The sequence below is a fragment of the Carassius gibelio genome, chromosome B3, assembly GCF_023724105.1.
Source record: "Carassius gibelio isolate Cgi1373 ecotype wild population from Czech Republic chromosome B3, carGib1.2-hapl.c, whole genome shotgun sequence".
In the NCBI taxonomy this organism is placed as follows: domain Eukaryota; kingdom Metazoa; phylum Chordata; class Actinopteri; order Cypriniformes; family Cyprinidae; genus Carassius; species Carassius gibelio.
Window position 1 is genome coordinate 23634838 of NC_068398.1, and position 23934 is coordinate 23658771.

At 38.9% G+C, this 23934-nt stretch overlaps 2 protein-coding genes across 2 annotated transcripts; both read right to left on the reverse strand.

The window, feature by feature from the left end:
* Positions 1-1087: 1087 nt before the first annotated feature.
* Positions 1088-12222, reverse strand: LOC127952066 (arf-GAP with dual PH domain-containing protein 2). Its single transcript, XM_052550327.1, has 11 exons — positions 11788-12222; positions 5568-5698; positions 5312-5403; positions 4791-4873; positions 4550-4659; positions 4120-4269; positions 3906-3989; positions 3180-3242; positions 2667-2744; positions 2274-2502; positions 1088-2185 (listed from the first exon to the last, which is right to left on the reverse strand). The coding sequence occupies exons 1-11, from the start codon at positions 11873-11875 to the stop codon at positions 2157-2159; spliced, it is 1137 nt and encodes a 378-aa protein (XP_052406287.1). The 5' UTR covers positions 11876-12222; the 3' UTR covers positions 1088-2156.
* A 149-nt stretch (positions 12223-12371) lies between these two features.
* LOC127952064 (ATPase family AAA domain-containing protein 5) lies at positions 12372-23891 on the reverse strand. The gene is made up of 24 exons (XM_052550326.1): positions 23726-23891; positions 23514-23553; positions 23200-23273; positions 21347-23103; positions 21186-21264; positions 20808-20963; positions 20555-20696; positions 20348-20426; positions 20059-20240; positions 19827-19975; positions 19478-19631; positions 18974-19324; positions 18555-18651; positions 18352-18434; positions 18136-18266; positions 17866-18037; positions 17596-17772; positions 16967-17203; positions 16823-16887; positions 16546-16726; positions 16281-16438; positions 15023-15882; positions 14704-14862; positions 12372-12944 (listed from the first exon to the last, which is right to left on the reverse strand). Exons 3-24 carry the CDS (start codon positions 23248-23250, stop codon positions 12866-12868), a joined length of 5499 nt encoding a protein of 1832 aa, XP_052406286.1. The 5' UTR covers positions 23251-23273; positions 23514-23553; positions 23726-23891; the 3' UTR covers positions 12372-12865.
* Between the last annotated feature and the right edge of the window lie 43 nt (positions 23892-23934).

Below are 23934 nucleotides of genomic sequence, written 5' to 3' on the forward strand. Positions count from 1 at the left end.
TGTGCACACCCATGTTTACTTAATTAATTTATTAGGCCTACAATGTTTGTTGTCTTCATAAGTCTAAAACGGAATGTTAAATAAAATGTTATTACATAAATCTTATATTATTTAAAATAATGTATTTTATTATTTACAACAATAATAATAACCATGTAATGAAGAAAAAAATAACTTTAATAAAGTAAAATAATTTAACAAACCATTTTTGTAAAGATGTATTTTATCATTTTATCTATTGAATAACATAGTATATTTGACTGTCCCACATTAGTCAAAACATGCTGTCCCACTTTTAAAATATCATTTTCTAAAGTGGGAGACAAAGATTTTTTTTAAATAGAAAATATTCTTAACACATTTTAAGAATATTATTGCAAATGTCTGTTGTCTATATTCATGACAAATATGATTTGATAATTTAGAACGTTGTTTTATTTATAACAGATCTATACCCTTAACATTTAGTCTAAAATTGATGTCAATGTCATTTCAGTGAACTTTACTAGAGGTACTTCCTGTTTGTTGATTTTCTTGGCCACATCTCTGACCAGAAAGTCAAGTGATTTCAATATCTTGACACCCCTGCTTGAATTCAACACCAATCATGTTCAGTTTAATGTTGTAAAAAAAACATTAGTCAGTGTCCCACATAACACTAATCCACCCTATACTTCTCACTTTAAATTTAATATTCATTTATCGCTATTTCTTGCTAAGGTTAACATTCATAAATGTACAGTTTCAGAAAAAAATATTTTCCTCTTTGTCTTTAGGAAAGACTAAACATGTGTATGTGAACTTTTTAAGAAATTCCAAAACTTCTATTTGCACGCAAGAGCCTTTCATGGTGTGATTTTATAATGTGTGTAACCCTCATTTTCCTCTTTGTACTTATTCTTTTGCTGCCTAATAATAATAATAATAATAATAATAATAATAATAATAACTAAGTTTAAAAAAAGAAAAATTTCTCCTTGCCACCCCCTGAATTGTTAAAAAAATGTTTTGTTTGTTGTTTATTGTGTGTAGATATACACATGGATATTTGTGGATGACTGGAGATGCACTTATGGAAAAAAGTGTGTAAACTGATATCATTCTTTAATAATAATACAAAAGATACACAATTCAAAAACATTAACTAAAGGATTAGCTAAACCATGCATTGGTGGGGTTGCACTTCAAATGACATGACTTTTCTGCTTCATTTGTAAAAGTTTGTCTTTGCTGAAAAACATCACTGCTGAACGCTGATTTAAGATCCAGGCTACAAACTGTCCACAGTGCTTTGCTGGGAATGACAGCCTCTTGGGTCAGTGTTATCTGTAAAACTGTTATTACTTCAATATAAAATATAAAATAATATAATATATTTCAATAAATGGTAATCTAGCAAAATCAACATATTGCTAAAGTTATGCTAAAGTCAGTGAAGAGAATGGCATCCACTGTGTTAGCAACAAAAATAAAATTTCAAATGTAGTATTGATGTATTATGTGGTTTGAAAATAGATTTTAATATAAACAAAATTAAAGAACTGTGAACATGAAAACAAGTCAGTTTTGTTCAGTCGCCCATATGATTACCCCCAAAATAAAAACTGGCCAAATGTCAGTTTATGAACCCCAGGTGTTTTACGACTAGCATTTACATCACACACTTCATGTCACTTGCATGTGTCCATTTCTGCACAGCCATAATTCCTGATGGTTTCTGCTTCGATTTGGTGTCTCAGCTCCTGCATGTGAATCCGACTGACCTCTCACTAGGAACCGATCCTCATCTTGGTCAAGGCTTGTTTCAAGATCTCCACTTGCAGCGAGAGCCCAGATCTTATCCATCTTCAGACGCAGTCATTTCCTTTGAGCTCCTCAGAGAGTTCAGCCAGTCAGTCTGTCTTCATCTGACCTGCTGCAGTCCTCTCAGATTGGTTTCACATCCCAAAAAGGACCAAGATAGAGTTTTTTTAAACTGCTTGTTAGGAAACAATGCCCCCCCCCCCCCCCCAAACAAAAGTCACATTCTTCCACGGTTCTCTTTGAGTCCCTAGGACTCAAATGTTTTAATCTTAGATTAACCTAGCGTGTCAGGGTTCATTTTAAATAAATTTAGTGACAGAGTCTGAGCTTATTGTCCCATCCACTCATGGTCTTCACTTCCGTCTACGGATATTGGCTTCAGCTGAAAAGGAGACAGAGTGTTATTTTTGTTACAGCTCCTTTATGTTTTGCAACATTAGCACATCTGATTAAAAGTGTTATAATCTTACTGGTGTAATCTTGCGGCATCATGGGTCTGGAGATGACGGTTTTCAGGGCCTCCACCCACTCTCTCTGATCGCGCTCCTGCTCGCACATGAAGACGAACTGCCGATCGGGCGTCTCCACAATTACCCCAAACTTCCACTTGTTTCCTCTCGTCCCTTTAGGGACACACTCTCTCACGGAATATCCATGGTTCTCTGAGCCGATGAAAACTACCCCAAGCTCAATGGCATCCTTTAGGACAAAAAAAGAGATTAAAAAGAGATTTATTAAAAAAGAGAGAAGATTCACAATTTCACATAGTAGAAATGCTTTCAAATTCATTCGACACTCACAGGTTTCATGTTAGAGTTTTGTGAACTAAAAACACAGTAGGAACAGAAAAAAGCAATTCATACCAGCTGTGTTTTAAAATAGAGTAGCTTCCTGTCCAGGGAATCCAAAATAAACCATCTTTTCTTGAAAGGCTCTCGCTGCTGTTCAACATACACAAACAGCCAGTGTCATTTGTTTTTATATCGGAAATACTTTAAATCATTCGTCACATGCTCAACATAAGCGGTAGAAAATTAGTTTTTTCTTCTGTGAGCTATCATACTCTGTCTGCATAAGACAGCAGGACAATAAAACACAATACAGAAATGTTATAATATAATAATAGCACATGCAGAACTATATACAGATGTTGGAAATATATAAAGAAATTGGACAGAGTGGTTCAACATGTAACGGTGCATTATTGTTTGTGAATGTTTAAGGATGTGTTTCACAAGAATAGCTCGATTTATCCTTAAATACTTGTGCAATTTAAGGGCAAATACAAACATCTTGCTACACTTGAAAAAAAACTAGATTTCAAAATATGCAAAGAAGCAACACAGAAGGAACCATCTATGGGGGAAAACTCTTACCAGGGGGCCAGTCTTCTCCATGTAACCCTCTTTTAAATAGCTTCTGGTTATCCACGGGATTAGCTTTAGGCCAAAAAAAAAACACATTGGTAAAAGAGTTTATAATCAAGATGAAATGTACAGTTACAGTTATTAAACCTTCGCACAAGAAATAAAAAAAATAAAAAAATGTTGATCACCTTTCACAACTGTTTCAGAGAGCTTTGGTTTTATTTAGAGTACATTTCAATCATTTGTCTTGACATTTCATAATATTAATTTCATACTGCCAACTCTACAGAGGTGATCCAGATAAACATGTAGCAGAAATGTCATTGACCCAAATTCAGTTTACGTCTACAGTGATTTTCAGTGTTTCACAGAACAATCTGTTCCTGAACTAGCCCAGAAAACTAGTGAATATAAGACACACAGAGACTGACAAAAAAGTGACACCACATTTCCGTGTCCTGTTAACACTGTGGTGTAGGGTGTTTGTTTGATGATCATTCATGTAGTGAAATGGAAGGGAAGACAGGCTTTTAGCTGTTAATGGTTTCAGGAAGTAAAATCACTTGGAAAAGGGGAAACTTGCAGTACTTCCTTTTTATGTGGCAAGGCTGACGCAACTACAGCGGGAGAAAACTACACGTTTTTAAGATATTCAAAAGCTAGGTAAAGCAAACTGCACTGAGGTTACACATGGTTCTCTAACAAGTCAAAATCAAGTACTCAAAATGTACTTACATCTCCATCGCTAGCTGTAGGAAAGGCTGTTTTCAGGTAGACATGGCGAATGGCTCTAATGGCATTGAACCAATTGACAATCTCCTAAAAGGGAGGAAATACAGGAGCAAATACTATTTAGTGCTCAAGCTGCCTATAAAACAAAAAAACCAACAACTTTGAAATCTGCATCAAATATTGTACAGTTATGGGGAATAAAGTTTCAGAGGTTTACCAGTCCATTTTTATGGTAAACAAAAAGGTTTCTGGTGTGATCATCCACAGAGTAGGTGATCTGAAGGCCGTGAGCGTGTCCTATCTTCTCAGGCTGGAAGGTTGCATTCAGGCCCTTCACAGAAATAACAGCCTTTGGTCCCTTAGATTCCTGAAAAGCACAGGTATAGTGTTTAATGAATATCTCAATTGTGCACCTAATACTTCATTAGATGCTATTATTTTCAATCAAAGTCAAATATTTTAAAATAAAGCTAGAATTGTGTTCGATGAAAGATATTGGATGATTAATGCATACTATTAGCTTTAATGGACTTAAATGTCATGTAGTCAGTCTGTGCTGCCATTTACAATTAATGCCTTTGATAAAATATAATGAATTTTTTTCTTGACGATGTGCAAACATCATTGCTCAACAAAAAATGTCTCACATCCTCCTTGTAGTATTTGAGGGTGAAATCTTGCACTGAAAGGACAAACTTCCTCTCGAGAAACTGTCCGTTATCCTTTCCTTTCTTCCACAGCATGCCCTCATAGACACCTAGACCAGGGCAAACAATTTCACTGAAAGATTAATGTTATTCATTGTTACTATTAGCAGGGATGAAACAGAATAAGCTAAATAAACTTTTAAGGTAAAAAAGAAAACATCTGGGAACTGAAATGGATTACCTGCTGTGTAGGATCTTTCAGTTTTTTCCTCTGTAAACTCCATTCTTTCGTATTTGGCTCGAATCCATTGTTCTCTGAGGACCCTATACAGTGTGCATAGAGTTCATTTTGTTGAGCTACATGCTGGGGATGATTGATGTGTAAATGATAAACAGTATATATATACATTGCAGTCCAAACATAAACTTATTATTTTATAATAACAAAGCAGATTTTACTAGTTTAGCTGAATGTGGCCATATATTTAACTAATAACATATGCAATTGACAGAATCAAAAGACTGGACTTCAAAACCAGAAACCCTTTTTAGTTGAAGCAGTAGTTCCTCTTACTGTAACCAACAATAGTACATAGCTTTTTTTCTTGCCGGTAAAATGCTTGCTTGATCAGCTATATATATTTTAACTTCCTATAACAGAGATCTGTTCCATTCTGGCGATAAATTAGTAAGTATATGTTTCCGTTTTAAATTATGCTTTTGTTTGACTTTTCCGTCTGCAGAAGAGATTGGACTACTCACTCGCAATCGTCCGGTTGGGGCTGATAATAAAAGACTGGGACAAATTTCTCATAGAAGTTTTTGGCAGTACGATTTCCATTGGCCTTCATGAACTTCTCGTCCAGAAAATGCATTGAAAGGAAGAACAACAGTGTTAAGTTTCACATTCATGACCTAATGTATCTACTAGATTCAGAAAACTGAAACAGTGACCTTACAAAATCTAACAGGGAGGTAACAACCAATATTTCATCATTTGAGTTTTTAGTTCACATACCAGCACAAGCTCATCATCCCAGAAGTCTAAGCGTATAGACTTGATCCGACTTACAGAAGGAAGATTGCGATGAGTTCCCGAACAGTTTAGACACACAAATATTCCCAGTGTGTATGAAGCCCAATCTGGATCTTCAAATAACAAGAGTCAAACAAACAAACATGTAAATAACTCAAGACACTCTAAAAAATGTTGGGTTACTTTTTCAACCCAAATGCTGGGTTGAGACTGATGGGTTGTTTTAACCCGATTTTGGGCTGAAAATTGGTCTTAATAATAACCCAGCGGTGCTGTGTTTGGGAACACGGACGTAAAAGAGAGCACGTATGTCACTTTAACATTGGACGTCGCCAGTGCGAGAAGGCACCATTTTCTAAGCGTGAAAGAAGCGAGAAGCGAGTGAAAGACATTATGGTAAGTAACGATTCAAAATGTAAATTTATCATTCATTGTTTATGTCCAGAAGTATTTTGAGGTTTCATGAAACATGGAAATAAAAGAGGTTATATTGAAAAATACACAGATGCGGTTTTCACCTCAGAACACAATATCTGCCCTTTTTGAGATGTTAATAGAAGGTTATGGTTACGGTTAAACTAATGTTAATTTGTTTTCTTATTTTGCGTATTTAAACTGAATGTATGTTAGTTTCTTAAAGGAAATGGCATTATGTAATAAAGACTAGCATACTTATTTTGAGACTGTTGAAGTGGTAATAGTTCAAAGTAATGTTTTGCATGTAATATTTCAGACTTGTTGAGCTTGTGTCTTCATTGTGCCCACGCCGGGAGTTAACTAATGTTACACAGAGCCTGCTTGTGTGAGGAGGAGGTGGTTCTCTCAGCATCTTCAAAAGAGAGGGAAAGACGGGTTTAAGGCAAGTAAACATCATAATTCCGTTATCAATTTATTACTTTTTTTTTTTTTTTTTTTTTTACTAAGAGTAAAATAATGTTTTTTTTTTTGGTTTGTTTTTTTCAGATGTTGAAAGCCAGAGACATAGGAGAAAATAATTAATTTGAGATTTATAAGAGTTATTTTTAGAAAATGAATGTTTTTGTAGCCGGTCTGATTGCCTAAGCATCAGACGTCACACCCACAGACCGTTGGCTAAACTTCAGTCTGAAGGTCCGGCTATCATTGCAGAGCTCAAACCAAGTTTGAGTCATCCTTCATTGTCTTTCCTCTTAAAGGAATAGTTCACACAAAAAATCATTGACTTGCCCTCGTGTCATTCCAAACCTACAAGTCTTTACAACACAAATTAATATATTTTTAAATTTCCCATAATTTTTAGTTAATCCATTGAGAGTCTAGAATGATAATCTGTATTTTCAAGCCTCATAAATACAGAGTTATTGTAGAAGTAATCCATTACAATATTTATATATGAATATATCTTAAATTATATGACAGCAAGCATGTCTGTTCAGGAGAGTAAACATGTGGAGAGTAAATTATGACCATATTTATTTTTTGGTGAACTAACCCTTTGAAGAGCAGCTCTCCATGTACATGAACATTTGTGAGGTATGTGAATGTCATGTTTTAATGTTTCAGTAAAGAAGTAGCTTTCTGAGAGCAATACATTATTTCAAACAATATTACATGCTCACACTAGTGCTGCCATTATAGCGTTCTCGAGCGCTGTGGTAGACAGAGACATTAAACAACCACACAAAGTGTTACAATTATTAAACCGATTTTTTACCTATCCTTACTGATGTGAATACACCTCTACCTGAAAATGGATACAGCTTGATTAAATGTTCTCTCTTTTTCAAATGTGTTTCTCTTTAAGGCCACTGATGAAGAACAGGTGGTGACTGGGATGAAGGCTGGTCAAACTGATGCAGCAGTGGTTTTAACCTGATAACTGTCACTCACGTTTTTGAAGATAGACATGAATGTGCATGATACAAACCTAAATTTTTATAATTCATGACTGAAAACATTTTTTAACATGATATTGATGTACAATTTACATGGTAATGCAATGTCTGATTTTAAAATGGGTTTTGAAGGATGAATTTTGAGATTTTATGTTTTCAAGTGATATATAACTTCTGATGATTTGGACACAGTGTCCATGACGTAGTGTAGTTTTCTGAAGAGCGTTTTTTTTAACCTCAAATTGGGCGGAGAAGGCTGTCGGCATCTTGGCAGCGTGTCACTCCCTGATAATCGAAAATGGGAAAAGAGGCGGGAGCTGGATGCTGAAACCATGCCCACCTGGCTCGATGGCGGTGAGAGCAGCAGCAATCCACCTTTCACTCAAGTGGCCACGCCCTTTATTATGTAGAACATTTAAGGCTTAATATAATTTAAACATACATATATATATATATATATATGTATATATTAAATATTATAATATTAATACTTAATATAATTTGACTCTCTTTGGCAGCCAGCCTCAAGGGGTAGTCACACTAGACTTTGAACGTGCAAAAATTTTTTGTACGCCGCTGCGAATATGGGTGGGAGCAGGTTCCCTTTCATAGGTCACTTCGATGCTGCGGTGATGTCACCGTATGGGGAACACCCCTCGGTGTGACAAATGTCTGAAGCCCTATACCATCCCGCCAATCCTATTGGCCAAATAGCGCATGGCACCACCCCACGCATGCGTACGCATCGTATACCTGGGTGCCGCGCGTTATTTCACTCAGATTTCATTCCTTCAGGGAAGCGAATCATCTGTGCCCTAGGAATCATCTCGCATTCTCAGCGGTTTCTCCGAGCAGTGTTAACTCCTCTCCGCGTACGCGATGAATTTTTGCAAATGTAAGGAACCGTGTACCAGGTTAATCACAAAGGGAGACTCCCATGATGGTGCGTAGTGTGTTTACGCTTACATCGTACAAAAGAACTCGATGAAGGGGAGGGTATCACACCCGAGGCCGTGAAAGAGCTACGACGAGCAACGGATTTGGCGCTACATGCTACCAAACATACTGCTCGAGCAGTGGGCCGTTCCATGGCTGGTTTGATTACGGTCGAGCGCCACCTCTGGCTTAATCTCACCGATATCAAAAAAAAGGACAAATCTTTTCTTATGGATGCTCCTTGTTTCTAAAGACGGTTTGTTTGGAGAGGCCTCCCTAGGCCTTCCGCCAGCTGATTCCTCACAGGCCTAGGGAGGTTGAACGCCCACACGCCAGCTTGCCAGTGACAACGAAAGAGGTTAGACCTGAGCTCGACGGCAAATGCCTCTCGTTCTTGGGCCCCGAATAGCAGCTCCTGATACTCATGCTGCTTGCCAGGGACTGTGTCCCCACACTCAAACACTGACTGTATCGCTGCAAAGGGCGCTTCGAGCAGCATTGGATCGAGATATCATGCCGAGCGTTCCCTCAGACACTCTGCGCAATTCAGCTTTCAAAATCCGAGGGACGGTTCAAGGGTCTGGCAAAGACGACCGGTTTATGACGGCTCATACAGCCGCCGCTTTTTCGCTAGCGGTAGAGCCCGATGTTCTTCTTGTTGGATTAATTCCTGCCGTGGAGACATTTTAGGATTTCATGCCCGGACATTTTAATGCCTATGAAAGCGTTGCAGAAAGCGGAAATCTTGATACCACTAATGTTGTTTCGGGCTGCGTGGGAACGCTTGCCCGGCGTCTCACAATGGGTGTTACGCACAATTCGTCACGGATACACCATTCAGTTTCAAAAAGGCCCGCCTCCTTTCCGCTGATTTTTCCCATGGTTGTGAAACCAAAGGAAATAGCGGTGCTGCGACCAGAGATGCCAACTCTGCTGAGGAAAGTGGCTATAGAGGAAGTACACCCCTCTCAGATGGAGTCAGGTTTTTACAGCCGCTATTTTGTGGTGCCAAAAAAAGACGGCGGGTTGCGACCCAATCTGGATTTACACCGTTTGAATCTTGCACTCAGGATGAGCAAATTCAAGATGTTAACGGTAAAGTCTATTTGGTATCAGATTCAACCAAACAACTGGTTTGTCACGATCGATCTGAAGGATGCATATTTTCATATTCAGATCATCAAGAGACACAGGAAGTTCCTCAGATTCGCTTTAGAGGGCAAAGTGTAGCAGTACCGCGTTCTTCCCTTTGGCTTAGCTCTGGCTCCCCATACTTTTTCACTCTAACCGGGATCTTGTACTGAATCATCTAAACAGCCTGGGCTTATGCACGAATTTCCAGAAGAGTGTTTTAATTCCCTCTCAAGGGATAACCTTTCTGGGAATAGGCTTGGACTCTCGAGCGATGACAGCATAGCTATCTCTCCCACGCGCTCAGTCTATCGGACGATTTCGGTGACACAGAGGTGTGTTATCTCAATAAAACAGTGGATGTCAAACAAATTCCTTCTAGCCAGAGTTTGGCTGGGGATTTGTGCTTCCCGAGAGACTGTCACAAGGGACGCGTCTTTGACCGGTTGGGGAGCTGTTTGTCAAGGGCGCCCAGCTCACGGACTGTGGACAGCGACACAACGCAGTTGGCATATAAACAGGTTAGAATTACTGGCAGTTTTTCTAGCTCTCCAGTATTTCTCGAATCTGATGATCGGCCGTCATGTACTGCTCGGGTCAGACAACATAGCGGTTGTGTCGTATCTGAATCATCAAGGAGGATTACGCTCTCGCCCCCTGTGTAGGCTGGCGAGAAATATTTTCCTTTGGTCTCAGAACAGATTTCTGTTGATCCGAGCGGTTCATGTCCCCGGACGTTTGAACTTCGGAGCGGATTTGCTATCCAGACAGACTCTGGAGCAGGGGGAATGGAGGATGTTTAATTCCAGTGTTATCCAGGAAACGGCTGGACAGAATGTAGCAGCTGCTGCTGGTGGCTCCGTGGTGGCCCAGACAGCCGTGGTTTGCGGACCTGATCAGTCTGTTAGCGGGCTAGTTGCTGAGCTTGATGACATAGATGTCACGTGAGCAACCTGTAAGTCTTCTAATCGCTGTGCTAAGAGAAATCTGAATCACCCACCGAATCTTCCAGAGAAGGCGACCATGAACAGGAGCAAATTTTGGTAAGTATTCTGATTAATTATCTCCCCTTGACTTTATGCCTCCACGTCCCCCCGATTGCCTCATAGACAGTAAAAGATGGCCTGCAACCTTCTCCTCCTGTCCATATGGTAATTTCTCTGTGCAACAGAGAGTCGCTGGTTATGACGCAATCACTAGCCTATTTTTTTACAAAAACTGCTTCTACGGGACCATAACGTAAGATACAAGGTAATGGAGCCTTTTATACATTTTCATGTTTCTTTAGAAATAATGAATGGACAAATGGAGTCTTTAAACGCCTCAGATGTAAAGTAATTCGTTATAAAAGTGACGCCAAAATGAATGGGAGTCAATGGAATGCTAACAGCAGGTGGGGGTCCGCTAAACCTGCCCCCCTGGTGACCGCCCCTTCAAGTGGCCAGTCGATGAATTGCAATTTTAGTCACTTCCGTGTTGGCTTCACAAGAGAGAGCCAGAAGTTACCGCTTGATTCTTAAAAATAACCCAGCGTTGGGTTCATCCTTTTCTGACCCAGCACTGGGTTGCCAAAAGAACCCAAATTGAGTTGTTTTCAACCCAGCAGTTTTTATAGTGCATGTCAAGCAACATCTAGGAAAAGAGACCTAATGAAAATAAAGCCTATTTACATATGCAGTATTTTTATTCTATTATCTGCTAGAGAATTACTTTTGAGAAACAGTAAACAATGTTATACAACATTGAATGTTACAAACCCTATACAGTTATGTGAGATCTCTCTCTCTCTCTCTATATCTATAGAGAGAGATTAATTAACAGTCAGAATATGGAATCATGCAAACTGTGTGAGACATTCTAAGAATTCATTAAAATAGGGCTACCCTGTCAGTTTTGGCTACCTCTCATTAAAACAGATGGAAGGATAGTGTTCGATAGTGGAAAGTTCTAACTTTCTATCAGATTTTGCTTCCATCATATTAATAATTTGTGAGGTTTTATTAATATGTACACCTACCCCAACCCTAATCTTACAGTAGGATAAATACAGTGTTGGTAGCATTATTCGTCAGAACACCGGTTTCAAAACAAATGCCAGTTTTACTGAAACCATAGTTACAATCAAACCATGACAATGAGATTTACTTCATTGCTACACTGCATTATCTACAGAACTGAAAACCATGATAAACAGCGTGTCGATATATTGTCAGTAAATCCCTATTAAAGTGGACAAAGAACTGCTGGCAGTGAGTTCTTACCTGCAGCTCCACAGTCAGCACAGCAGCTATTCTCTGGCAGCTTCGCCAACTCTAGCAGTGTCTTTTTGTTCTTTTCCCGATTTGCCATAGGCAAAATGCTTAAAAAAAACAAAGGTAGCGAGATGACCTGTCTTGTCACGCGTGGTTAGTCCCGTCGGGCGAGGTTTGAAGGTTTGACCACGTTCATTGAGTCAGTGTGCGCTTTTGTCGCGTCAGATTCCAATCTCGACTGCGCTCGAGCGCGACAGAACACTGCGGCTGGACGATCACGCGAGGTCTTCCGCGAGCATTCTATTACTGAATAAAAAAAACCTTAGCGTTCACTTCCTGGAGAAAACCATCTACATACATAATTACACTAACATAAATTACTCTCTCGTATAGGTAGGAGTAGGCGATAATGACATTAAACTGTAAACAGTGACACATTGTGTATAGTTTTTCTTTTCTGTGCTTAATATTATAAATAAAAATTTAAATGTAAAATTACACTTGTACCAAGCAAACAATGAGATTATCAAGACTGATATTGTTTGCAACATATTTTTTTCAAGCTAGTAAATATACTCCAGTCACACTGAAACTGCATACACAAAATGTTGTATTTACTCGTTTTACAGGTGTACAGTTATCTTCCCAGATTCAAGTGGACTAAAACCATCAAATTTAGAAGATGTGGAAGTGAAACGTGTCATGACTCCGGGTTTCACGAAAAAAACAACTCTAGTTTTGACTTCACACATCATGTAAAGCTGATTAAATGCATGCGTTAGAAGAAAAAAAACATACACAAACTGTACAAAAAATCAAATAGCACCATGTTCACTAGTGCTCTAACAATGTACATACATATTTTGAGAAATACATGTTTGCTGGCAAATGGCAAATCTAAATTTATTACTTGATAAAACATTTTAGAAGATGCATGGCAGTACAAAAAAAAAAAGTCTTCATAATGGGAAACAAATTTAAAACAGTACAAATATGTGCTGTCCACATAACAACATAAAACCACACTCCTTCTGAGTATATATTACTGTACAAATGCATTAATCGGCTGCCTAAATATGCATGTAATTTAAGGGAACTCGGAAGCCAGGAACTCCACTGTGCTTTTAGGGAGAGTGAAGTGTATACCATCCAAATAGTGCAAGAACCTTGGGAGAGAAACACACAACACTATGATTATTTTATGTTAAAGTGGAACTTTAAGTTTCGGCACACATACAAGGCAAGTGAATTTGATCATTTAAAACAAACAAACAAACATGGTGACAAAATGCAAAAGACCGACATATATAAAACATCATTGGTTAATGTGACCAAGTCATATTTGAGCTTTGCAAAAGCCACATCCTGTCCCTCCACTTTCTTTTTTAGACCAATGAACTATGACCAAGTTGCATTTTCACACTTCTTTGGTAGCACAGCAAAAAAAACTACAAAAACAAACTTGCATCAGGCGCTAAGCACACTATTTATAAGACACAAGTTTAAAGAAAAGGTGTGGTGTCAAATACAGTGTTGAACCAGACAGTATTACTGACATACACGGAGCAAAAATATAACGCCCCCATTTTTCATCAGCTGAACTCAAAGATCTAAGACTTTTTCTATGTACATAAAAGGCCTATTTCTCTCAAATATTGTTCACAAATCTGTCTAAATCGGTGTTAGTGAGCACTTATCCTTTGGCGAGATAATCCATCCACCTCACAGTTGTGGCATATCAAGATGCTGATTAGACAGCACGATTATTGCACAGGTGTGCCTTAAGCTGGCCATCATTTGCCTCAGGGAGTGCAACACATCTCCTTCGTATAGAGTTGATCAGGTTGTTGATTGTTTTGTGAACAACGTTTGAGAGAAATAGGCCTTTTGCGTACATAGAAAAAGTCTTAGATCTTAGAGTTCAGCTCATGAAAAATGGAGGCAGAAACAAAAAGTGTTGCGTTTATTTTGTTCAGTGTATGTTTTCATGTGAGGTATTTAACTTATGTAAACGGTGTATGCAGTCTTAACTATAGAAATGTGCCTACTATGCAAAGGGAGTTCCCCTGTCACTGTTCAAACTATGAATAACTGGAAGTGATCTCACTTTGCTAGCGTAACAAAAGACAGAGTCTGTTCACAAAACAGGGTGTTATGCATTAAGAGACGCCCAGCAGTTACGAGAACACTACAGATAAATTGTTGTGTTTTTAAAACTTTTATGAACATTTCAGGCTCATAAGGTAATCGAGAGTACACCAGAAAACCAAAAGATTTTTTTTTTTAACCAAAAGATCTCAAAGTCAAATGATTCAGCAATTTGCATTTTTTTCCCCATGCATTTTGCCAATTTTTTCAACATTGCATAAATTAAATCATATAAAATGTTACTTTTATGGCTTTGCCATGCTTTTCAAAGAAATAAATCAACTACAAAACAACAAATTTAAAAATACTTAACGCTGAACATTTGAATATTCTAGTAGATACATATACAGTACCAACAAAACACAATTTAAGACCGTATCTCACTGTCGGTGTTTGTAAGGAGTTTTGCATCTTTCTCTGAAAGTGTTAAATGCCTCCACACTGTTTGTTTGCTGCATTATAAAGAGTGTGTGTCTCTCACTGTATGGTTGTTATTTGATCACGTCAACAAAAATTTCATTTTTCGCTACAACAATGTCTATATAAGTCTTTTCACTTATTCTTTGCCATTTTCAGCTGAATAATTTTGGTTGCCAAACATTTGGTGGATTACTAATCCTAATACATATTAATAAATTAATATAGAAAGGTAGTTTAGACCTATCACTAGTGCACCACCTAGTGGAAGCAAATGATGACAATAAGTCAGGATTGTGCTAACTTTAACTTAATGAGTGCACTGCCGACAGGCTATGAATGTGTCTGCTGAACTCTCACCTGCGTTTGATCTTTCCCTGCTCCTTCAGTTTCTCTGACCTACAGATGGTACGCAGAGAGGGGAGGTAGTCCAGAGCCGCTGCTGCCTGGTTTCCAAGCGTCCCAGCTGATCTGGAGGAGAGCACCGACTTCATCACCTCACTTCTCCTCTCCATCACCCTACACAAAACAAAATCAGCATGAGTTTACTTTTTATCTAACGGTATGCTGTGTATAAATGGCCTCACAGAACAAAGAGACACTATAAAGCTACACGACCCAGTCTTAGATTATTAGAAGTATAAATACAAACAAAAAACTAATGGAGCTAAATTCTCACCTCGGGTCACAAGGTATAGTTTGAGTGAGGCTGAACCCCTCTTTGTGTGGAGCCACAGGGAGGGTGAGCTCCTCCTCTACCTCTCTTCTGATCTCCTCCTCCAGTTGCTGTGCTCCGTCCCAGGCTTGGGAGACTTCAGCCTTGCACTTCCTAAAACTCAAGTGCCCCAATGCAGCATGGATTTCATCGACATTAACATCATTTACTCGGCTGACACACTCTAACCGAATGTCATCAGTCATCCCACTCTTGACCTGTGCACCAGTCCAGCCAAAGACTTGAGGTCTGCAGCAACCCTCTGTTTGCAGCGGCTGGTAGTGAAGTGAGGAGTCCAGGAAGGACATGTGGTCCATATACTCTGCTAAACTGCTTAGGCACTGCATCACTGGTTTGCTCTTCTTCCTTTCAGCTTCGGTTAACACAACACGCCTTGGTTTTACTGGCACAGCTTCGGACACATTCACAGACACATCGGCTGGATCTTCATTAGTGCTTTGAGCAGGATCTCGGCTTGTTTTTGTTAGAGAGAGGAAGTCATCCCCTGACTCTGAATCAGACTGGAAAACATCTTTACTGCCAATGCCCACCTTCTTCCGCCCCCTCATTCTAGAGGACACTTTAAGGGGACTACCCTCATCAGAGGGCTCTTCCAAAACTTCCAACCACACAGTCTGAGGTACTTGCTCAGGACGGGACTGTGGGTTTGGTGTTTGTTGTGATTTGAGTGTAGACTGTGGTAAAAGACGAGTTGGCAGAGGAAGCAGACTCTCCATATTGGAGTAGAGAAGATTCACTCCCCTTCTATGGACCTCTGAGAGAAGATCCCAGCACCTAACGCTGTCTATTACTGAAGACTCATGCTGTAGGATAGGAATAGATTGATCAGGTCATACATCAGATAAACATGTGGATTACCCTAGCAATCATCTGCACTTAATCTTTAAAACACTAAGAATTTAACACTTTTATCAGGTTTAGCAAATATTAAAATTTGCATTTAAAAAAAATATTTTTTAGTTTGTATTTTCATTTAAACTAAATATTGCTCACACAACCAGATAAATAAAAATCTTCTAATATTTTCTTCCCTAGAATTCTTTGATGGTTCTAAAATTCAAAACAACAACTTCTATTTATTTAATTTAAACAGAAATCTTTACGGTCATTTTTGATTTAATGGATCCTTGCTAAATAAAACTATTAATATCATTAAAAAAAAAAGAATAGAGTTTTTTACATTAGGGAGATAAACAATCACCTTTAGCAGCAAATCTGCAAGACTTTCTGTTTGCATATTTCGGATCCCCAGCAAACTCTCAGTGCATGCAGCGTGGCAGGGTGGTATTTCATCCTCATTTATGTCCTGAGCTCTGACAGACCGACGGTGAATGTCAATCTTGATGTCCCCTTTGAGCACTACAGAGTGAAACAAGCCGTTTTTGATGAGTACATTCACATATTAAGGATATACAACCAAGAGTTCTTAAGTTCGTGTACTTTTTCTGAGTCAATTATATCTTTACCTGAGGAAGGCAAAGGCCGATGCACTTGCTGTCCACCTCCACTGCAGGCCCAAAACTGCAAGTGCAGGAGGCTTTGACGAATATCACACCTGTTCCAGTCCAGCAGACAGGACAGATCCTTACTGTCTGTTCTCATGTTTTCAGCTAGACACAGCAGCTGGAGGTAACTAGACACATCCACCTGGAGAAGTCAAACATATCACCAATCACAAACAAGACAAAACACAAGATTTTTTTTTTTTCTCGGAAAGGAAGAAAATAAATTAAGTGGACTTACCACTGAAGGAGATTTGAAATGGATTTCCTCAAGGTATCCATCAAATGTAGCACCAAAGACTGGATCTGCACAAAAAAAGTCTCATGATGACTTATTCACATATCACAAACTGTAACTTATTTGTTACGTGACAAATTTACTCACCACTGGTTGTTAGAATAACTGGTCTCTTAGTTGTAGTCATGAAGTGTTTTATTGAAGCCAGAAATCCAGTGTCATCATCAAAAATGATATCCACCTCCTCAAATAAGATGAGGGATGTGGCCGTCCTCTTGTCCTGGTCTTCAGTGGAGATCTTGGTGCCTGCTGAGGTTTCCCCGGGGCACTCTTTGCTGTCAGCCTCTTTTCCTTTGGCAGACTTTTTGGAACAAGCTTTTAAGACTAAAAGAAAACAAGAAATGCCATATAAAGGTCTCAAACATGAAGCTTGAAAACACTTTGCTAAATAAAACAAAATAAAAAAAATCAACAGCCATTCTTTTGAACTTATATTATTATTCATCATTGGATACAGGAAAAAAAAAACCAGTTCCCACAAAATATTAAGCAGCACAGCTGTTTTGAACATTGATAATAATTGAAAATGTTGCTTGAGCACTAAATTAGATTGCAGAGGAAAACAAGTAATGCCACGGAAAGGCCTCAGACATGAAGCAAAAAAAAAAAAAAAAAAAAAAAAAAAAAAAACTTTTAAATATGGCTCACTATAAATGTCAATATCAATTAAATATTTGGCTTCACTTGACTTTGATTACTAAATTCTGAATAATTACCAGGTTGTGTTTTCTTGTCTTGAGTGTTTGCTTCTTTGCCTGGGGGCCTTCCACCTGCTTTGAAGAAATTGGCCAAAGATGTCGGAGTCAAGCCTCCTCTTCTGGATGAAGCACTTCGAGGGGACTGAGGAGGCTTCCTGGGCGATGACACAACCCTTCTGGGGGAATTCAACTTCCCTGTAATTGGAAGAGACACTGAGATCAAGCAAAAAGTCATGCACAGCACAGCATATATTGTATTGTTATCACAGAAGAAGAAAACATTCATACTGGGAGAGTTGCCGGGTTTGGTGGTGGTGCTGTTGTTGCTATAATTGCTGAAGTAGGATGGTTTCTGAGCGTTGACACCCTGGATGTCCACCTGGTGGGACTGAGTGGCTTCCTTCAGCTGGGATAAGATCTGACGACCACTCCTTTGAGACGAGGAGTTCACCTCAAATACCTTGAGAGAGAAAACCAACAAGGTCGGTAGAAACACTTTACCATTTTGAATAACAGACAATTCCAAAAGAGTACAAAGACTTGAAAAGTGAACCACACCTTGAATCCGAGTTCTTGTGCACAGGCATAGACTGCAGCAGTCTTACCCACTCCAGTGGGTCCAGTGATGAGAAGAGTGTTACACAAATGATCTTCAGTCTCATCCAGGCCTTCACCTACGAGCCAGGAGTCTGGATAGGAATAATGTTGAGACAATGATTTTTAAATATGGCAAGCAAAACAGCTAGTGCTGTGCCTTTTAGCATCTTTACATACCATTACTGTCCTCCTCTTGCTTCTTATCCTGCTGTTTCCTCTTCTCTTCCCGGTCAGCTCTCAATTTCCACTCTTTCAGCCAGCTAACAGTAATGAAAAAAGTAAAAAAATAAAATAAAAATAAATAAATAAATTATTGACATGTCAAAAAAAGGTGAATGGGATCTTTCACCATCTTAGTTTAAACTAGACAACATAGTAACCTGTGTAGCCTCCGGACTGACTCCATATTCCCAATCACTTCACTGGAGTGCTGCGGCTGATACTTCTCTGTCCAGAGCAAATCCTCTTTCACTCCATCTCCAAATGAAAATACAAACCACCACATTACCAAAAAAAAAAAAAAAAAAAAAAAAAAAAAAGACGTGCAAACAGATTGTAATATTATATTTAATCAATACTTTGTAAATTTTCTGTAATTTCCTTTAAATAAATGCAGCCTTGATGAGAATAAGATAAACGCAAATTTTTATACTCTTGTTCACTGTTAATTCATGTTTGCTGTTCAACTAATGCTCATGAAATACTGCAAAGTTACTCATTTTCATAAGTAGTCTTTTAGATGAAAATAACTTTTCAGGGCAGAAAAAAAAGATAGTCTTAAAACTTATTTAATTATCACCTTCTGTGCTTGAATTTTCTGGGACAGGGGAATCCACTATAATGACAGCATCATTCTGGTTTCCCACAGGTGAGACTGACTCTGCTGGCTTGGGCTCTTCTTTCTGCTTTTGCTTTAGTGATCGACCTCTTCGTCTTCTGCCAGACGGCACCGTGTCAGAGACATTCTGTGCTGCCTGACCTCCTGACGGTGGACTTTCTTCAATCATTATAACATCCCCGTCTGTGTGATTGGACTTTGGTTTTTTACCCACTTTGCCTGTCATCTCTCCTTCATCCACACGCTTCCGTTTCCTTCCAATGCCATCCGATGATCCAGAAGGGCAGGACACCTTAGACTCACCTTCAGGTTCTACAGATAATCATATAAATGAAAGAAATATGAAAACAATTTGTCAATTATTCTGGCATACACATCTGATTATGAACACATTTCTGCCTACGAATAATATCTTACTGTAAGCAAAAAAAAAGGGATTTTTTTTTAATTGTCTTTTTCAGTCACCTGAAGCAGAGGCCTGGAGGATGTAGTCCTCACGCCTCTTAACAAACCGTTTAAAAAAACGCTGATGAGGGAAGGAGGGATTGGAGATTCTCATCTCCTCCAAAAGATGCAGCCTGATTGGCTCAGAAAACTCAGATCTTCGACAGAAGGACATCTAAATAATAATAATAATAAAAAAACAACTTATTTTTGATCAATTGAATGCATCCTCACTAAATAAAAGTATTAATTTCATTTAGAAAAATATATATATTTTACTGACCCCAAACATTTGTATGGTAATGTATATTAACAAATACTGAAATATTTAATAAATGAAATTGCAAAACACAAATCATAGATTACCGACCTGATGGCAACTGGCTCTCTTCACAGGAACTGTGGCATAACCTAAAGACTTCTCCAAAGACATCAGAGGTACAGACGGTAAATTACAGGACTCCTTCAAACGACTCAGGAAGGGATCCGTGGGCCACTGGAGATTCCAAACAGAACAATCTGACATGATAAGAAAGGAGCACATTAGTCTTAAATACACACCCCCTTTGAGAGCACACTCTAGAGAACAGCTGTCAGCTGACCTGCAGCCCTCTGCTGGACATGAACCACCATCTGGAAGGAAGCACAGGCCTGGCTGTAAGCCTCTCGGCTGGCTGCTGTCCTTGCGATTTGCTTTTTGAAGGACTCCGGAAGGCCACTCTTCAGAAACTCTCTCTTTGCTCTGAACTGTTCATCATCTTGCGAGTTCTCTGATGCCTCTCGACTGAATGCATTGAGTTTGGGGGTATAGGCATTTATTAGAATTTAACAATAAAAGAAATAAAGAGCATTTGCCAATTGAACTATTGTCTGTTATTACTGGCGTAATACCTGCTGTCGTCAAAAATGGAGATGACAGCCGACAGTGTCTGAGCTTTTTTCTCACCGAAAAGAGGAGCCACTTTAGAAGCTGAAAAAATTTAAGTAGACATCAATGCACTTTTTAATTACTTAAATGTGATTTCCAAGTTGGCACAAAATTAGAATAATAATATTAAGGTGTTGACGTCATTTTAACCATTTGTGTCAGTACCGTACCTGCAGGAGTCTTAGATGTTTTATTCTGAGATGTATTTTTCCCCAAAACTTCATTCAAACTACGAAGCTTCTTCTGGCTTTTTTCATTTTCCTGTGAAGTGCCTAGAGTGCTTTTGCTTTCCTCCAAAAACACTACAAAATCCTAAAAAGAAGAAATGATATAAATTCTAAAAACTAAAATAACTTGACTTATAAAGAACTTGAGTTCCTGTAAGCAGAAAACATTTACACAAATTTAAACCCACTATCTTACCTCATCTTCACAGTAATTTACGACAGACTCTTTGCTTCTTGTAGAGCGTCGTACAGTATCTTTATCTTTATTAGTGTCCTTTTTACTTTGCTGAAGAGTTTTGGCTTTCTGCACCAGCTTTCTAGCTTGTTTTCTTTTTTTCGCTGCATTTGATTCCTAACAAAGGAGAGCTTTGTGAGTAATCTTCAGTCTTAAAACAACTACTGATAACAATTGTTTTTATTAATAAAATAGAATTATTTCATTTAGTTAACAGATTTTAAAATAAAATAATTACATAAAAAGGTTTATGTAAACAATTATTTTTAAGAACTGTTAAATGACATAGCAATAGCATTATTTTTTTTATAACATACATAAATCATAAATGTTAGTTACCTGTATTGAGAGAGGACTTGATATTTCAAAATCACCAGCTTTTGTACCAGAGGATGGAAATACCCTGGTGATTCTCATCCTGTTGAATAAAATGTTTGAATTACTGTCTCAAGTACTTAACAAAAAACAATTAAAGTAGGAAACTAAAAAGTTAAATTCACCTGATAGGGCTGCCTTTCATGTCAGGTGGGCAGAGCATTTCAGATCTATACATGCCTCTTTTGGGTCTTTGAGCTTTTGGGGTAGAGGCCAGAGAGGGAGAGGGTGTATTTTGGTTGTCATCATCTTTCTTTGTGTCCTCTTGCCTCTCTTTCTTCTGTGGTTCAGTATTAAGCACAGCGGCTGACTGTCTACGTGAAAGCTCTCTGGTCGACCTCCTCAGCTCTCTGACAGCCTTTTCACTGTTGTCATCATCAGCTGGGCTAATGCCTTTGTCGACTTCTGCTGGAGGTTCTTCAGGTTTCAGAGTTGCAGGTTGTGCATCTTCAGCTTTCTTAGCTTGCCCTTTCTTCCCAGATTTCCTAACTCGCTTCTTTTTGTCACCTGGACAGCTTTTCTTCTCTTCGTGCTGCTCCGAGCTGGTCACTTCAGTTTTGCTCTCAAGAGATTTTTCTTCAGTTTTATTCTCAAGAGATTTTTCTTCAGTTTTATTCTCAAGAGATTTTTCTTCAGTTTTGTTCTCAAGAGATTTGTCATGTTGATTGTCTGCTGCCTCCGAGACTTTCTCTTGAACCTGGTTCTGCTTGCTCTGAGCCTTGTTGGTTTTGTTTTTAAAACCATCAAGACTCGGCTGCTTAAAGGCACTCATGAACTGCTTCCTCTCAACCTCAGTGCTTTTAGGAATGGGGCTGGACTCCACCACATCAAGTTCCAGATCTTCCTCAAGAAGAACAACGTTAGATTTCCTTTTGAGGTCAGGCAACACATCCGGTTTAATCTCCGGAACAGGATCAGACAAACTCTTGTCCTCTTTTGACTGACTTTTTTTATTTCTGCTAAAAATAGATGCGACTTTTAACTCCTTGGCAACTTTGAGAGACTCGAGATGATCAGGGGAAATGGGATGCACCTCAGCTTGAATCGTGAGAGTTCGGGGAGACACGTGTAGAGGACCGACTGCAGAATCACCCTGACCACTGCAAAGGTTGCCTTCACTTGATGTGCCAGCAGTGTCAGTCTTAGAAATCACATCGCTCTCTTCCCATTCTTGACTTTGATTCTGCACAAAGTCTTTGAATGAGATTGTGACAGTGCCGCTTTTCTCCTCTGCACTTCCCTCCAATTTAGTCTCACGTACAGGATCTTGTGCATCAGCATCACATTCCTCAGTATCTTCACAGCCATCTTTTGCCTTCCGGTTACTCCTCATTGCAGATTTTCTGTTTGAACAGTCTTTCCTCCTGCTCTGGTTTAATGAGGGTTTTTTCTCAGAACTTTCTGCAGAATTCTTAATCAACAGGACATCTGGATCAGCCTCGGTGGCATTTTTCCTCATGTCAGATTCTTTATCAGAGGAGGCATCGTGACAGGTTTGAGCTGGAAGGAAGGCAGTATTGCTTTCCTTTACAGATGATTCACTGGGATTTTCTATCAAGACAACATCATCTGTGACCACCTGTGCATCCTCCTCTTTGGACTTCTTGTTGTCTTTGGCCTTCCTGGTTCGTTTCTGCCCCTGTCCTCTTATAGGTTTCACAGGGATTACATGACTTGCTTGCTCTGAAGGTTGCGAGGAGTTTTCTTTAGCTACTAGAGAGCAGCTTTTTATTTCTTGTGCAGGCGAGGTCCTCTTAAAGTAGTCCAAAATGTTGTTAGACTTTGGTGGTGAGAACGGTTTCTCCACAGGCTTGGGCAAAAAGTAATTAGTAATAGTTTTGACAGCTGGTGCATCACCATCCTTTCTCAACTTCTTACACGGCTGGAGAAACATAGCAATAATGTAAACAGCAGAAAATAAAGGTATATGTCAATTTTTTTTTTTTATAGAAAATCTGTATTTTTTTGTGACACATACCTGACCCTCAAAATCCTCTATGACAGCCGCCATAGCCACGGCCCCTGCCATTGTTTCACACCCAAACTATAGATCTGTATAGATTTAACAGACAAAACCAAGGATTTTAAACTAGTTTAGACAAGCACAAACAACAAAGCTACATTCCTCACATCCAAAGCTTATTTAAACATATCTACAACGTGTACATTGTATATAACAGTAACAGCTGAAGTCTGAGCGAATAAAGTCTCCATAATCGCATTTATTAAAGGTTTACCTGTCAACTAACGTTATGTGTTTGTAGAAGAATCATAACCATTACAGGCACTCACCGGTTCTTTTCCTTCCTTGGGGGATACGTTGATACATACTCTAAATGTACAGTGTACGGTGCAAAAATATGAGTAGCGTACAGTAACGAATTACCGTTAAACACAAAGCCTATCTACACATTTCCCAAACAACGATATAAATTCCAACACCGGAAAAAAACAAACAAACAAACATAACATGTGATAATAACCGCCCCCCAAACCCAGCTTACGTGGAAATGTAGTCGGTAAAATTAGAAGAGGATTTGAATCTAATGTAGAGAACCCATATTCCCTAATAATGTAGGTTTTGGCGAAGTGGATTGTTTTCGACAAATGGCGCCAAATATCATGGAGGTCTTTCGCCGCGCCGGTTCGACCAATCACAGCCCGTGTCGTCATACATTCTGAAACAGGAAAAGGCGCTTTTTCAAACCACGTT